Source organism: Micropterus salmoides, unplaced genomic scaffold (assembly GCF_014851395.1).
Source record: "Micropterus salmoides isolate LMB-PRFRI ecotype aquatic unplaced genomic scaffold, ASM1485139v1 Ms_hic_scaffold_12, whole genome shotgun sequence".
NCBI classification, from domain to species: Eukaryota; Metazoa; Chordata; class Actinopteri; order Centrarchiformes; family Centrarchidae; genus Micropterus; species Micropterus salmoides.
This window is the reverse complement of record NW_024040263.1, coordinates 17,320,927-17,336,276: the sequence shown is the minus strand read 5'-3', so window position 1 is coordinate 17,336,276 and position 15,350 is coordinate 17,320,927. Positions and strand designations below refer to the sequence as shown.

The following is a 15,350-nucleotide window of genomic DNA, read 5'->3' as shown; positions in this document are numbered from 1 at the left end:
AGAGAGTAAAGGTTCAGGCTCTACCAGTTTGAGAGGATATTAGGGAGGGCTAAGATATGCAAAAATGCATTGAAAACAGAAAAGTCAGACCACAAAAAATTGCTGCTCATTAATCAGAGCTTTGAAAGCCAGTTCTCTTTCCTGCACTCTTATTCATTGCTTAAAAGGCATGAAAATTATTATAGCAGAGGACCCTAATTTTGGTAAGAACGAGCAGGTTTACACCCGCTTCTGGCTATCAGAGGAAATCAGTATTTACATTAAAGATCTGAATTTTATTCACATTAAATTCACATCGGCAGCACGACCCTTCCAAAAGGAAAAATTGAATTCATTTAGTCTCAATCTAAGGTTACTACACAGTTCTTGACTCATTTACTGTATATTTCACACACACAAACCACATAATAAACTTGAATTGGTTAGTTTATTAAACTAACGAGACACACAAAGTACACAAACTCAATAAACTAACTGCACACATAACTAATAGCTACTAAATAACCAATCAATGACTGGATGTTGACCAGGGTAAGATATATCAGATGGAGCAGTAAATGATGGTAAGATATTTACTCTTAATTTGTGGAAAAACAGGAGATTACTAAATCGATGACACTCTTAAGATTAACCAGTGAAGTCACCTTAACGCGCCATTTCAGCAACTGAGGAGTTGTTGGGAAGCATGTGTGAAAGCCATTTCCCATTATCAATAGATTGATTTGAGCTCCCACCTATTACTTAATGTTTCTAAATTAGGCTACTAACAATAAACCAGAGCATTAACAGGTGTAATACAGTTTCACCTGCGGACAGGCGGACATTTTTCTTCAAAGTTGGAAGGAAGCTGTCCTTCAGCAAGTTCTGCAGCTCCTGTGTTGCAGCTTCATGAACTCAGCTAGTCTACAGGGCATTTGTTGTCACTTTATGCAGCCCCTCAGTTCATCCTCTGTCTGAAAGCTGCAACAACACAGCAAGTAAGGTAACTAAAAATAGCTAGGTTGTGGGTTAGCAGCCTGTCACTACAGTTGCTGCTGCGAATCTAACATGCAGAGAGGACAAGACGCTCCCAGAGCCAGTTAACCAGCTCCAGACAGCGACACTCACAACTCTCCTGTTATAGCTAACATCACAACAACAGCATGTCTTGGCAAACTAGAAAGTAAGCTCAATGTCTGTGGGCAAGTAGAATATTTGACACACAAATCATAGCAGGAATACTGTACTTGTATAGCTCTGTTCGAGACACTTTGTTTACCATTTACAGAGCCAGGACTGTGAACAAACACTGGATTTTTTTTTTGCCCACACACACAGCAGACAGCCAGGGGACCCTGAGGATATATTCATGTGATGTGTATTGGATTAGAATCGCATACACCTCCTTTTAATGAGAAAAATAAAAACAGTCCATGTCGCTAGTTTCTCAGGGATGTGTGTTCCCTTTCTGTCCCTGAGAGAAATCTAGAAGAGGAGTTAGGAAACAGCCCCCTTCCCAGGCATACACACCAACTCTGTGGGTATATCCTTTGCAGAGAGCAATTTAATCTTACATTGATTTTCTTGTTAGACATGTATAAATTCAGCTGTTTTACTAATACTTATCTCCTCAAAGAGTAAACCTTTGGCGTCCAGATTACATGCATGAGTGTCCACAGTTCCTGTTAACAGAGTCTCTATCGTTCTTTGTCAGCATCAGCATGACAACATCAAGCTTCACATTCTTCTAATGTTGTTAACTAAACATAAGAGTAGTTAATACATTGTTATTCTGCATGGCAAAGTCATTTTTCTGTGCTCTGTCTGCTTTTAGCCTTAAGATGACCTTAATGAAGTCCAGAGCATGGAATATTGGCCCTCACAAGGGTCAGTGATAACACCCACGCCCCACAAGATGCTAGAACACGGCACGTCAGTTTTGGAATTGGAGCACAATTTTACATTACATTTATTCATTTAGCTGACGCTTTTATCCAAAGTGACTTACAATTGCAAATTACAATATGTCAGAGGTCACACGCCTCTGGAGGTTAAATGCTTAGATGTGTCACAGAGGGGAATTGAGCTCAGGTCTCTCACACCAAAGGCAGGCGTCTTATCCACTGCTCCATCACCACCCCACACTTTCTAGCATTAACGGATGAATCTCAACCACCCATAGCATCTTGCTACTGCAAACCATTTTAACAGTGCCCTCAGCTGGGAAGATTGGAAAGTCAAGAGTCCCACATATCCTCTGTCTCCACCGGTAACAAGTTTTTCTTTGCGTAGAGCTGTGGGAGCACACATAGACTAAATAGTGTTGTATGCATTCTGACAGTTTATTGAATGGCAGAACACAACTGAGAAGAATGAGAAGGTGCTGTACAGACTAAACGCTGGGCTGCTTTCTAACCACAAACCCTAACGAACGTTGATGACTTTATAGTCGGCATGGGTGGAAACATTCTGCTGATTAACATCATTGGGTAGAGAGAGCTCCTACCACACTGCAGGAAGATGAATAAACGCTAGTACTCCTAGTAGTATTAAAAATTACTTGCGGCACTGCTGCTTCCCCCACAAGACACACACTTGAAATACATCTCACTGTTCTGCATCTTCCACAGAGGGCTTAATGGTTATGTTCAGGAGACAAATTTTGAGCAGGTAACTTATTCACACTTGAAAAGTTATAAAGTTAAAAAAGTCAATGTGCACATAAAATACAGTCATTTAGTGTGATGTTAATGTACACTGCAATGCATAAAGGAATAAGAAGAGCTATATGCATCTGAAAACATTTACTAAACTTCAGATTATGGTGAAGCCGCTCCAGGAGGATCCAGCTATGGAATCTTTTGAGAAATATTTAATTGATATGTTGGCATCATGGTAGTATAATAAAAGTAAAATATACAGATTTGTTGATGATGTTAGTGAACCATTTGTACACATATTCATGGTTTCCAGAGAATAAATGCTAATGACTTTTGGGATGGGCGGTGCAGTGTCGCCTCACAGCAAGAAAGTCGTGGGTTCGAGCCTTGGTTTTCCCAGGACTTTCTGTGTGGAGTTTGCATGTTCTCGCCGCATCTGCATGGGTTCTCTCTGGGTGCTCCGGCTTCCTCCCACCGTCCAAAGACGTAGGTTAATTGGGGACTCCAAATTGTCCTTAGGGGTGCGTGTGACTGGTTGTTTGTCTATGTGTGGCCCTGCGATGGAGTGGCGACCTGTCCAGGGTGCACCCCGTCTTTCGCCCGATGTCAGCTGGGATTGGCTCCAGCCCCCGCGACCCTGTATGCAGGATAAGCAGTTGACGATGGATGGATGGATGGACTTTTGGGATCTATTGACATCTCTGACATCTAACTGAACAATATTGAATGAATTGTAATAATTTTGGTGATCCTCTGACTTTTCATCAAGCACCATCATCAGGTAAAATATTTAATTTGTCCAGTGCTTTGGTTTATGACCAAACACCTTCAAGGCTAATGACATTCCCATCAGCCTCAGTCATATCTTGTGTTTAGCGCAAATTAGACAATGTTAGCATGCTAACACACCAAACTAAAAAGGTGAACATGGTTAATATTACACACATACTCAAGCATTTTAGCATTGTCATTATGGGCATGTTGCCAGGCTGGTGTATATGAAATCAAAATATTTTGCTTCACTACAGTTTCACAGAGCGCTAGCAGGATGCTAGAACACATATTGTAGATTACCATGTGGTATGAAATTCGGACACACTTAGAGTCACAAGAATGCTTTCTTCCGATAAGACATTTGACAAGTCACAGTAGGAAAAGCACAGGTGTAAATAATAAAATGAATTCCATAAAGCTTCTTCACTGTCAGGTCCTGGTAGTGTGCATGCTGACTGTCACTCTGTCATGGCTTAATGGGACACCTGGATAGAACAAAGCCATTGTTAATGTTGTTAGTAAGACCTGTGCTTTTCGTACTATGACAAATCAACATGTCTGCTGTGCAAAAAGCCCTAAACTACAAACTGCTCTGTGATTCACAAGCAGCAAAAACAATAAGAGCCTTCTGTCTACTACACACAGCCACATACAGTTACATTTTGGTACAGTTACATTCCCTGTGACAAACTCCAACACAGTAGCATTCACAGGGGATAGTATCCCCACATATGCCTGACATCATGAACATCCACATATAGTGGTTGCAGTGGCTCAAGGGGTGGCTGTGCCTCAGGAGGTAAAGCATCCTGTATGTCGAAGTGTCTTTGTGTCCAAATTGCTCCCAATGGCATGTCATCAATGTGTGAGGTTGTATGTTAGTTCCACTGATGAGCAGTCGGCACCTTTCATAGCAGCCACTTGGCTTGTACTGTAAAGTGGTTTGAGTGGTTGGAAGAGTAGAAAGTGCTATATAATCAATTCACCATTCCCACTGCTGCCGTGTGTGATTTAGAAGAAGACAGGGGATACATTAATGTATGGAGAGATGTCAGATACGCAGTCCCCACAGACTGAACTAGCCTGAGCCTCTAATAATATTGCTGCTATTTATGCCGGCATTCACTTCTTTCTTTTGTGTCAATTAACATTATGTATGCTGTATTTTATCATAATGTGGGTGATTAACTCAGCAGCTACGTTTGGTGTGCCTGAAATCGTAAGGTGTGTCAGGGTGTTACACTGAAACCTGACAAATTAGCAGTACATTCAGTAACTCCTACAGCCTGCTTACTGCTGTCATTACAGACACAGACCCAATGTGCCATTATGACAGGTTAGCTTTCTAGGAATTCCCCATCTAGGATTGATTTCTCTCAGTAGCACTTTTGCTGCTTGCTTCAGCTTTTCAGATCTCCATGAATCCTGTATCCTTTACAGTTACACTAATCCCAGAATACTTTTTTCAACCATTAAAACAGATGTTAACACAGCCCTAAAAAGCCAGGCTTTCATCACCTCCACATGACAATATGAAGAGTTTACTGCCCTTTTCAAGATAATTTGCATCAGAATTAATCTATAGCATGCAACACCAAATGATCCTATGCAATTATCTATGGACATTTTTCCTCATCCTAAATCTACCATGTCTGATTGTGCTGAGGAATGCTTAGGAACATAGTTATGAAACTAAAACCCTCTACTTGTTCACTTGATCCCATCCCCACCTGCGTATGTAAGATTGTGTTTAATTGTCTTGAGGCTGAAGTGCTTTAGATGATAAATCTCAATCCCTGTCAGCAGAGAAAGGTTTATCATTTGGCTTTCAACCCTTTCATTGCACTGAAACAGCTCTAGTTAAAGTTTTAAATGATTTGAGAATGAAAGCAATTCAACACTATTGCAACATTATCTTCTTTGGTCTACCCAAGAAGTCCATAAATAAGCTACAAATCACTTACATAGCTGCAGTTATTGACCGAGACTAGATGAGCACACATCTCAACCTTTCTTAGGTCCCTTCATTGGTTGCCTCTTGCCAGTCAGTTTTAGAATAGATTTTAAGATACTTTTATTAGTATTCAAATCACTAAACAGACTTGTAACTTCTTAATAATTTTATTTATTGAATTTATTTATTTAATTATAATTTTATAATTAATAATTAGAATCATATAAATAAATAACACAATGTCAAGGTCAGAGACTTGCTACTGTATATTATACAAAAGGTGCTATACACATAAAGTGTGATTGATTGACATGTTGACAGTTCAATGAAATCCATCATTAAATGGTCATATGTAGCATCTGAGGTAGGAAGGCTGGATTGCTTTATTGCCTGGTCTCTTCCAGCATTGTTTCTGACACACCAGGCACCTCAAACAAAAATTTGAATAATTTGAGTTACCTGGTGACAAGGGCTGACAAGCTTATTAATGATGTTGGAGACATTAATCGAGTTAGACTAGAAACTGAGTTGGAATAGGCGCTGTATGCAGGATAAAGATAAATACTGAATATGGTTTGTTCTTAAGTAGAACAAATGAAATAGGCTCACGTCTGCGGTCTGTTTGTTTTTCTTACTGGGGAGTGATAGTGTGTGGTTCTGTGTTTCATTGATAAGAATATGTGCTTTTATGCAGTAAAAGGAAGGAGTGATGAGCAGTTTCTGCAATAATAGCACAGAACATACCTCAAAGAGCATATTTGTGCCTTCATAAAACTATCACCTTACATCAGATTTCTTGGAGTTCGTAGTTGTTAAACACTCTCATAAATTAAATACTGACTATGGTAAGCTGAAGCTAATGTAGCTTTACAGTATGTTGCGTAGATGTTTGGCCATATTTTTCTCCTCTGCTGCATGCAAGGGCATTCCATGTTCTGTTTAATATATTGTGGCCTGCATTATGCATACTGTTTAATAGAAAATGTATTCTTTATTTAAAACATGCCATACTTTCTGATCCGTGTTTAATCCATGTAGAGTTAGAGGGGTGCCATTTGTGCTAGCTATGCCTCCACTTTGTCCAGTGCTTGATGGTAGTCTCATAAGCAGGTGTCACAATTTTGATCACCAGTCCAGTCAGGCCACATGGGTCAAACGCCAGCCAATCCCAACAGGCACTTGCCTGTAAGGTCCCATCCCAAACGTCTTGACATACGCATTAGTATACAGTCAGTCACTCTGTTGGTCTCTGTGCTAAGGACCAGTTTTGGATGGCATATGCCAATGATCTGCACAACACAGTTTCTAAGGTTGTGGGAGTATGCAGACCCTCTCCATTATGATAAGGTGCTAATCCCAGGACGGGCACTGGGTCTTCAATAGTGAAAATAATTTGAAAGGAAAATGAATCACATTATGCTGAAAACTGCTACTGCACTTTTCTTAGTGGCTTCAAACATTCATACATGTCTGGTCACTTCTAATCACACCCAAGATTTGGAAAGCCACAAGCAGGTGTTTTTATGTTTTATATGCAAATGCAAAAATCCTGCTGGGACATCACTGACAGTGCTTTATGAAATTGTAATAGCTTTTTAATAAATTAATTTCATAGCTAGTGTGGAATTTATATCTGTTAGATCCACTCCTCATAGGTTTTTACATGAAAATATGTGTTATTTTTCATACCTGCACATGTATGTACTGTACATATGAATAAGAAATGTTGAAATAGGTAGGTGAGCGGAGGAACAAGCTGTCAACCCTGGTGCGCTTCCCCCTGACTGGTTTGGACATGGCCCCTCATGTAGTAAAGAGGAGTCAGAGTATGAAGAACCTGAACTCTGGGGCCTGGCCACCTACCTTGAAGCAGCCTTCAGGCCAACACCTCCAACCTGCCGACATGATCCTCCCCCACGAATATCTGTACGACCTCTACGCTGTGTGTAACCATCATGGAGGAATGCATGGAGGACATTATACTGGTATGGAACTGGGTGGTATTATTCAATATTTACTACATGACAACTGTTAAGGGTTTTCTTTGCAACATAGTCAAACCAATATACATGTGTTAAACAAATTGATCATTTATCAGCTAAAAACATTTAGTGAATACACCTTTATAAATATGAGCATTTCTTTACTTTCCTTCATGTCATACCATTCAATACATATTGACTACTTTGTACCATCGACTATATCACACAAGCATTTTAACACGTATCCTCAAAGTATTTTAGATGGAACATTATTATTTTTAGCCATTCTGGGTTTTTATGGAAGATTTTAGTTCCAGTCTATAATTTCATTATTTCCTAGTGCGTTAATGATGTACAATATAACAATATTCTGCACATATTTGCTGTCTGCATTATTTGTTTTGAATGGAGATGTCAACTCCTCTCTAGCACATCCAGACTATAACAGTAGAATTACACAAAGTACACAAAGTCAGCAAGGTAGACAACAGTTGAGTTCAGTTGTGATGAGCAGTGCAGTCCTGCACACATCAATAACAAAACCAATGTGAAGTAGAGGAAAACATACTTGCTATTATTTTGGCCGCTCTGTTGATGCCTCTAGTAAAACTTATGAAAGGGCAGTGTATTTGATCGGCTGTAACTCACCTTTTATTTAAAACTTACTCCAACTATGTAAGAGGAGAATACTCTTTTAAGATCCATGACATTGAAGCTTCTCTTTGTTGGGACTTTGTTGACATCAAAGCTTAAAATCACAAATATGATAAACAACCTTGTCATCACAAGTAGTTTAACAGCATTGCAGCATTTGAGCCAATCCCTTACTTGTCCATTCAGTTATTTAGTCACATCATTCAGTCATTATACAGAATCTCACTGTGGCAGCCAGTGTTGGTTAGCTTACAGGAAACATAACAGTCACAATACTTTATATATTATTTAGTAACTTTGGGTATTTTCAGTGAGTGCTGTATTCTAATGAGGTGTTAATAAATGTAGGGGAGATCTATTAAAACTTTATTTAAAAAAGTATTTTTCGTTTGTTCACTGCCTAACTTCAGTCTTAGGACCCATTAAAGATCCTGCTTGAGTGTATAAAGGCTGTAAAGGACCAATTCTCTTTCATTATGCAAACATGCCAACTGAATAATAAGTGTTGTTCTGTCCCACTACATGATTCACTTGCAGGAGTAAACTAGAGGAAATACATAGTATTTAAGCACAAATAAAAGGCTTTCAAAGTATAAAAGTGTCCATTTGGATTCAACTCTTTGACCAGTTTCTAATGACCTCTAGTATTTGGCTCTGTAAAGTCTTATACCTCCCTGTGTCCTCACCAGTAGCAAGTAAATCCCTACTTGTGTGATGTAATTCCAGTAATCTAGTGCCAAGGCAATTTAAGACATTAAGCAACCATTGTGTGGATGGTTTTCAGACAACACTGGAACACACTTGGTTAATGAGGTCTTCCCTTTGCTCACCCTCACATAGTGTTTAAGGAGCAGCCATACAGAATTACAGTTACAACCAGTAAACCATAAAAAAAAAAGAAAATATATATATTTTTATTTTTTTTATTTTTTTAATATATATATATTAGGGCTGTCCCCGACTAAGGATTTACATAGTCAAATCAGAATCGTCAAGTCCTGCCTATAGTCGACTGATTGTGGAATCATGTGTGGGTTTGTGCATGACGATTGCGAGCCGAAGCTAAACTGAGGCTTATTGTTGACCATTCTCTCTCTCTCTCTCTCTCTCTCTCTCTCTCTCTCTCTCTCTCTCTCTCTCTCTCTCTCTCTCTCTCTCTCTCTCTCTCTCTCTCTCTCTCTCTCTCTCTCTCTCTCTCTCTCTCTCGGCTGCCATTCACCGGTGTTGTGCAGAGTGCAGACTACATACACGTCGCGGTTCCTCGCGGGTCTATTTCAAGTAGCCGGTATAAAACAATATAATAATCTTTGTGTGGTTCATCAACGGTGATAAATTATCCGAAAGTCCCGCGTACACACTAGCCTAGGCCTACACATATGCACTGACGCCCCAGGGTTAGGGTTACAATTTTGGATTTATGCACGCACTTTAAAAACATTTATTGGAAGTTTTTTACATGTTTATTTACAGCATTAATGGTTAAAATGTATATTGTACTAGGCTTTGACTGTGAGATTGACAATCGAATCAGGCTCTGCCCATCGAAGCATCGAATCTTCAACTATTTATTTATATATATATATATATATATATATATATATATATATATATATATAAAATGTAAAATCAGTAAAGCACACATTGAGGATGCTGGAGGAAGAGAATAGAATAAATACAGAGTTCAGGGACAAACTTTGTATAGCACATTGAAATTAACTGAAATTTCTGTGAGAATTAATAAGAAATATTATAAATGATAGTTTCTAAAATTATCTGTATACAGTGGGTACGGAAAGTATTCAGACCCCTTTAAATTTTTCACTCTTTGTTTCATTGCAGCCATTTTCCAAAAATCAAAAAAGTTCATTTTATTTCTCAGTAATGTACACTCAGCACCCCATCTTGACAGAAAAAAAACAGAAATGTAGAAATTTTTGCAAATTTATTAAAAAAGAAAAACTGAAATATCACATGGTCATAAGTATTCAGACCCTTTGCTCAGTATTTAGTAGAAGCACCCTTTTGATCTAATACAGCCATGAGTCGTTTTGGGAAAGATGCAACAAGTTTTTCACATCTGGATTTGGGTATCCTCTGCCATTCCTCCTTGCAGATCCTCTCCAGTTCTGTCAGGTTGGATGGTAAACGTTGGTGGACAGCCATTTTCAGGTCTCTCCAGAGACGCTCAATTGGGTTTAAGTCAGGGCTCTGGCTGGGCCATTCAAGAACAGCCACGGAGTTGTTGTGAAGCCACTCCTTCGTTATTTTAGCGGTGTGCTTAGGCTCATTGTCTTGTTGGAAGGTAAACCTTCGGCCCAGTCTGAGGTCCAGAGCACTCTGGAAAAGGTTTTCGTCCAGGATATCCCTGTACTTGGCCGCATTCATCTTTCCCTCGATTGCAACCAGTCGTCCTGTCCCTGCAGCTGAAAAACACCCCCACAGCATGATGCTGCCACCACCGTGCTTCACTGTTGAGACTGTATTGGACAGGTGATGAGCAGTGCCTGGTTTTCTCCACACATACCGCTTAGAATTAAGGCCAAAAAGTTCTATCTTGGTCTCATCAGACCAGAGGATCTTATTTATCACCATCTTGGAGTCCTTCAGGTGTTTTTTAGCAAACTCCATGCGGGCTTTCATGTGTCTTGCACTGAGGAGAGGCTTCCGTCGGGCCACTCTGCCATAAAGCCCCAACTGGTGGATTGCTGCAGTGATGGTTGACTTACTACAACTTTCTCCCATCTCCCGACTGCATCTCTGGAGCTCAGCCACAGTGACCTTTGGGTTCTTCTTTACCTCTCTCACCAAGGCTCTTCTCCCCCGATAGCTCAGTTTGGCCGGACGGCCAGCTCTAGGAAGGGTTCTGGTCGTCCCAAACGTCTTCCATTTGAGGATTATGGAGGCCACTGTGCTCTTAGGAACCTTAAGTGCAGCAGAAATTTTTTTGTAACCTTGGCCAGATCTGTGCCTTGCCACAATTCTGTCTCTGAGCTCTTCAGGCAGTTCCTTTGACCTCATGATTCTCATTTGCTCTGACATGCACTGTGAGCTGTAAGGTCTTATATAGACAGGTGTGTGGCTTTCCTAATCAAGTCCAATCAGTATAATCAAACACAGCTGGACTCAAATGAAGGTGTAGAACCATCTCAAGGATGATCAGAAGAAACAGACAGCACCTGAGTTAAATATGAGTGTCACGGCAAAGGGTCTGAATACTTTGACCATGTGATATTTCAGTTTTTCTTTTTTAATAAATTTGCAAAAATTTCTACATTTCTGTTTTTTTTCTGTCAAGATGGGGTGCTGAGTGTACATTACTGAGAAATAAAATGAACTTTTTTGATTTTTGGAAAATGGCTGCAATGAAACAAAGAGTGAAAAATTTAAAGGGGTCTGAATACTTTCCGTACCCACTGTATACCAGAAACTATTCATAGAGATCCTACCTGAATTGTATTCATATGTGAATTAAATATATATTTCGTTGAATAGGATGAAGGAGTAAACCTCTTACTGCCAAAGTCATTTCCTTTTCTAGTCTAGTATTACATTCCTTCAGCTTTTGGGAGACACACTGTCCTGTATATACTGTGTATATACTGTGATAAGTTTGGGTTTCTTCCAGTATGGGGAACTTGACACACAGCATGAGGAAACACCAGGGGCCTCATGTATAAACGCTGCCTACTGCCAGAAAGGTTAAGTACGCTCACACGTGTGATGAGAAGGTACAGACGCTCCGCAAACTTTTGTCTGGCTCTGTCAGTAAAGTAAACTCTGAAGTACCAAAACTCACCAAATGTTTCAAAATAACGTTTCTATTCCAGTTACTGTGCATATGTCAATAAAATAGTCTATGAAAAACCTAATTATGTCTATGATACACAATAAAAGTTTGATGATGTATGTGGATGTTTAATATTAAAATAAAATTTCATGTGAGAGGAATAGATAATAATGGCTCTCACATATTTAATTTTACTTCATATCACATGTCATCACTTTATTATTTAAACATTCAAACCAACAGTTGTATAACTATTCTATATTGCAGCTTTCAATTGTAAAAGATATAAGCACTTATGGATATAAGTCCATAAGTGCCAACTCAAATCTCAAATCAGTGTCCACTAAATATTTCATCAGCCCCCTGGAACGCAGAGCAGAGGGCCAGAGTCTATGCCACGGATACTCATGGTCAGTTGTGATGCGATCATTTTGCTGAGGTGTGAAGTACTCTATATGATTGCTGTAAACATATGAATTATTCTTGGCACTTGTGCGTAATGCTGCATGGCTGCGCTATGGCACTGCAGAGGACAGTGGAAGAATTAGAGAGTGTCCATGAGGGACCATGAAGATTTCCTGGCCCGTGATGATGGCTAATACGTCGATTTAGATTCCCTAAAGTTGTGCTCTTGGATCTGTGTGCTGAACTGGGTCCAGCATTAGACAGATCAACCTGACGGAACCGTGTCATCCTGGTACAAGTACAAGTAGGCTATAACCTGGCAGCTGGCTGTTAGCAGCCGATACCCGACAGGTGTGCGTTTGATGTGATCAAAATATATAATGTTTGCTATTTTATCTAAAGCCCCTTTTGTGAATAATATAATTATGTTAAACTCACAGAATTATCTTGTTTGTGAACAAGCTTCATCAAACAATGTGCTTTCTAACTCCCACAAACACCTCAATTTCTGTCTCAGAAAAAACTCCTCCTGCCGTCTTTTTTAACATCCACTTTATATCCATGTCCATTACACCATGTTTTTTTATTTTATTTCAGCCATTATGAGTCTCTGAGCCAGCTGCATTGCCAGTCATTGTGACACTCGTTTTGCGTTTGATGCTGATTCAAGAGTTGAAATCATCAAATGAAATAGTTCCTCTCTTCTCCACGTGATCAGCACCTCGATCTAATTTTTCTTATTCACGTGATTTGCAGTAAGATCGGCCATTGTTATTTGGACCTTTAGAGGTGATGTTGGCGTATTTATGGTCATTTGCATAGTAATTTATGGGAGGAGCCAAGGCGGGGTATGTGGCTTGTGCATGTGCACTCAGTTTGACGTTGATTGGGATGTATAAAGGAAAGGGCGCAGGACCTGGCGTATGCCTGGTTTTTGCATGTGGATATTTCTGTACGTACATACTTTTCAGATTCTGTGAGTACACCATCTTTCAGTACAAAAGCTGCAAAGTCTTTTATACAAGAGGCCCCAGGTGTGTATTAATTGCAGGGGATGGTTGGTGAAGACACTCACAGCACTGACTATGAAGGAGAATGGGGGACAGCAGGAAGTTTGTGCGTCATGCTCTGGACACACAGGGGTGATGCATCATTCACCAAAAATAAAAGTTACATATAGAGATTACGATGTCTGTTGTTACCTGCAAGATAGTGGGTTATCATCTAAGGACCACAATCTTTTTACAGTTTGTGTTGTTTTTTTTATATAAAGTGGATTAAGTACTTACTTATTCCTCCATGCAGCAGAACTGCCATCCAAAACCAATTAAACATCACATAAACACCTACACATACTTTTGTACTTGAGCCACACATTCCTTCAGTGCAATCAGCACTCAGCTGGTGTAGTTTATGAGAGAGCTGCAGTATTAATGACCTGGCAGCGAGTCTTTGGTTACATGGCGTTGCTAGTTCAACAAGCTGAAATAAACTAACCACAGTCATTGCAATTAAGGAAAATGCCATCCACTTTCAAAGGCATAGCTCTTTTATGTGTTTTTAATATAGTTCTACAGCACAGCTATATGATGCTGCAGCTACAAAAACATTAAAACGGTTAATTGCTGGTTGCACAGGATTTCTGCTGATTAAAAAAAATAAATAACAGCCATATCCTTTAAGTTTTGCTTGACTTGATGTGAGTGTAAGTAAGTTAGGTAAGTGTCCGTTGTTTATGCTTGTTGTCATTTTATAATCCAGCTTACTGTAGGAACTCAGTGGATGGACAGTGGTATAGCTACGATGACAGCAGCGTAGACCTGGTGCCAGAGGAAGAAGTATGTACCAGAGGAGCCTACATCCTCTTCTACCAGAGACGCAACACCATTCCTCCATGGTCGGCCAGTTCCTCCGTCAGAGGTATGCTAACACATGACGCGCAAACAGGAAAACAATAATAATTTAATGAACGAAAGAGCATATGGAAGAGCTAGTTAGTAGGATATAAATGTTTGAATTAATGTAATCACTTTAAACAGAAGCATTAAGGAGTAACTTGGGCAACTAGATGGGAGTGGCATACAATAGTTTGCTCCCAAAAGACTGCAAACTCCTGCCTTGCAGTTTACTGTATCAACTGGTGTGTTCCCTGAGCCATCTGAGAGTTGCAGTTGAGAAAGCTGTCGGATAGATTCTTTTATACATACATTTTTTGTTTTAACATCCCCCAGTCTTGTGAGCCACAATGTGGACATCATACAAGCATATTCATCATGTTGTTGCTGTTCCTGCTCAACCAAGAAATACATATTTGTAATTTGTAAATGTACTGTTGGCCCATGAATAGGTTGTTCAAAAATAGAGAACAGTAGCAACATTACACTGCGTAGGTCTCCAAAGGTCAAACGTGCATGCCCTATTTTTGCCTATCATGTTAATGACTAAAATGCAAACTTCCATCGAAAAAATGCATTGAAGTCACTAATTAACAAAAATAAAACAAAAAAAATTATAAACATTGCACTGGAATATGCGCCGGAAGCATCAAACAACTTGTTTTTTCCCTCCTTCATGGTAACATGCACAAGACTCCCTTAGTTGTTGTTTGTACAGTAATGTAATAGCAGACTAAAGTTTTTAATCAGTACAGCACTGGACATGTCGGAGAGGAGTGAACATAAAGAAATCAGTTTTTGACCACATCATATTCTACATAAAGGCTCATTTTGATCAGTCAGTGCCTTCTCTGGAATTCCTGCTTTCCTGATCTCCTCCTTTGTGAGTTGCTATGATATAAGCGGCTTGAAGCAAGTTGAGATCTGCAACAAAATGACTCCTGGAAAGCATGAAACTGTGTGTGTTGAAGGATTTCCTAGTCATGTTATTTCACTACCAATCCTGATCTGAGTCCTTAAGTACTAAGTGCCAATACAGGGCCTAATTTAGAAAAGGTTTGCGTGAGTAAAAACGTGTGCAAACTTGATATCACCAGCAAATTAACATTTTCGGAAAAGTAGGGACAGGGTCATGTTTACCACTCCGTTATATCACCTCATCGTTTAGCAACACTCTAAGCATCTTTGAACTGAGACCAACTGCTGTTAAGTGGAATGTTTACCATTCTTGTCTGAAATAAGATTTCAGCTGCTCAACAG

General features: G+C 39.6%; 1 protein-coding gene across 1 annotated transcript in view; it reads left to right on the top strand.

Moving 5' to 3' along the window:
• Positions 1 to 15,350, top strand: part of usp43a (ubiquitin specific peptidase 43a) — a 146,711-nt gene that overhangs the window by 110,497 nt on the left and 20,864 nt on the right. The window contains exons 13-14 of the mRNA XM_038713771.1: positions 7,103 to 7,352; positions 13,957 to 14,115. Of these exons, the coding sequence (XP_038569699.1) occupies positions 7,103 to 7,352; positions 13,957 to 14,115 (409 nt within the window). The remainder of the gene's footprint in view (positions 1 to 7,102; positions 7,353 to 13,956; positions 14,116 to 15,350) is intronic.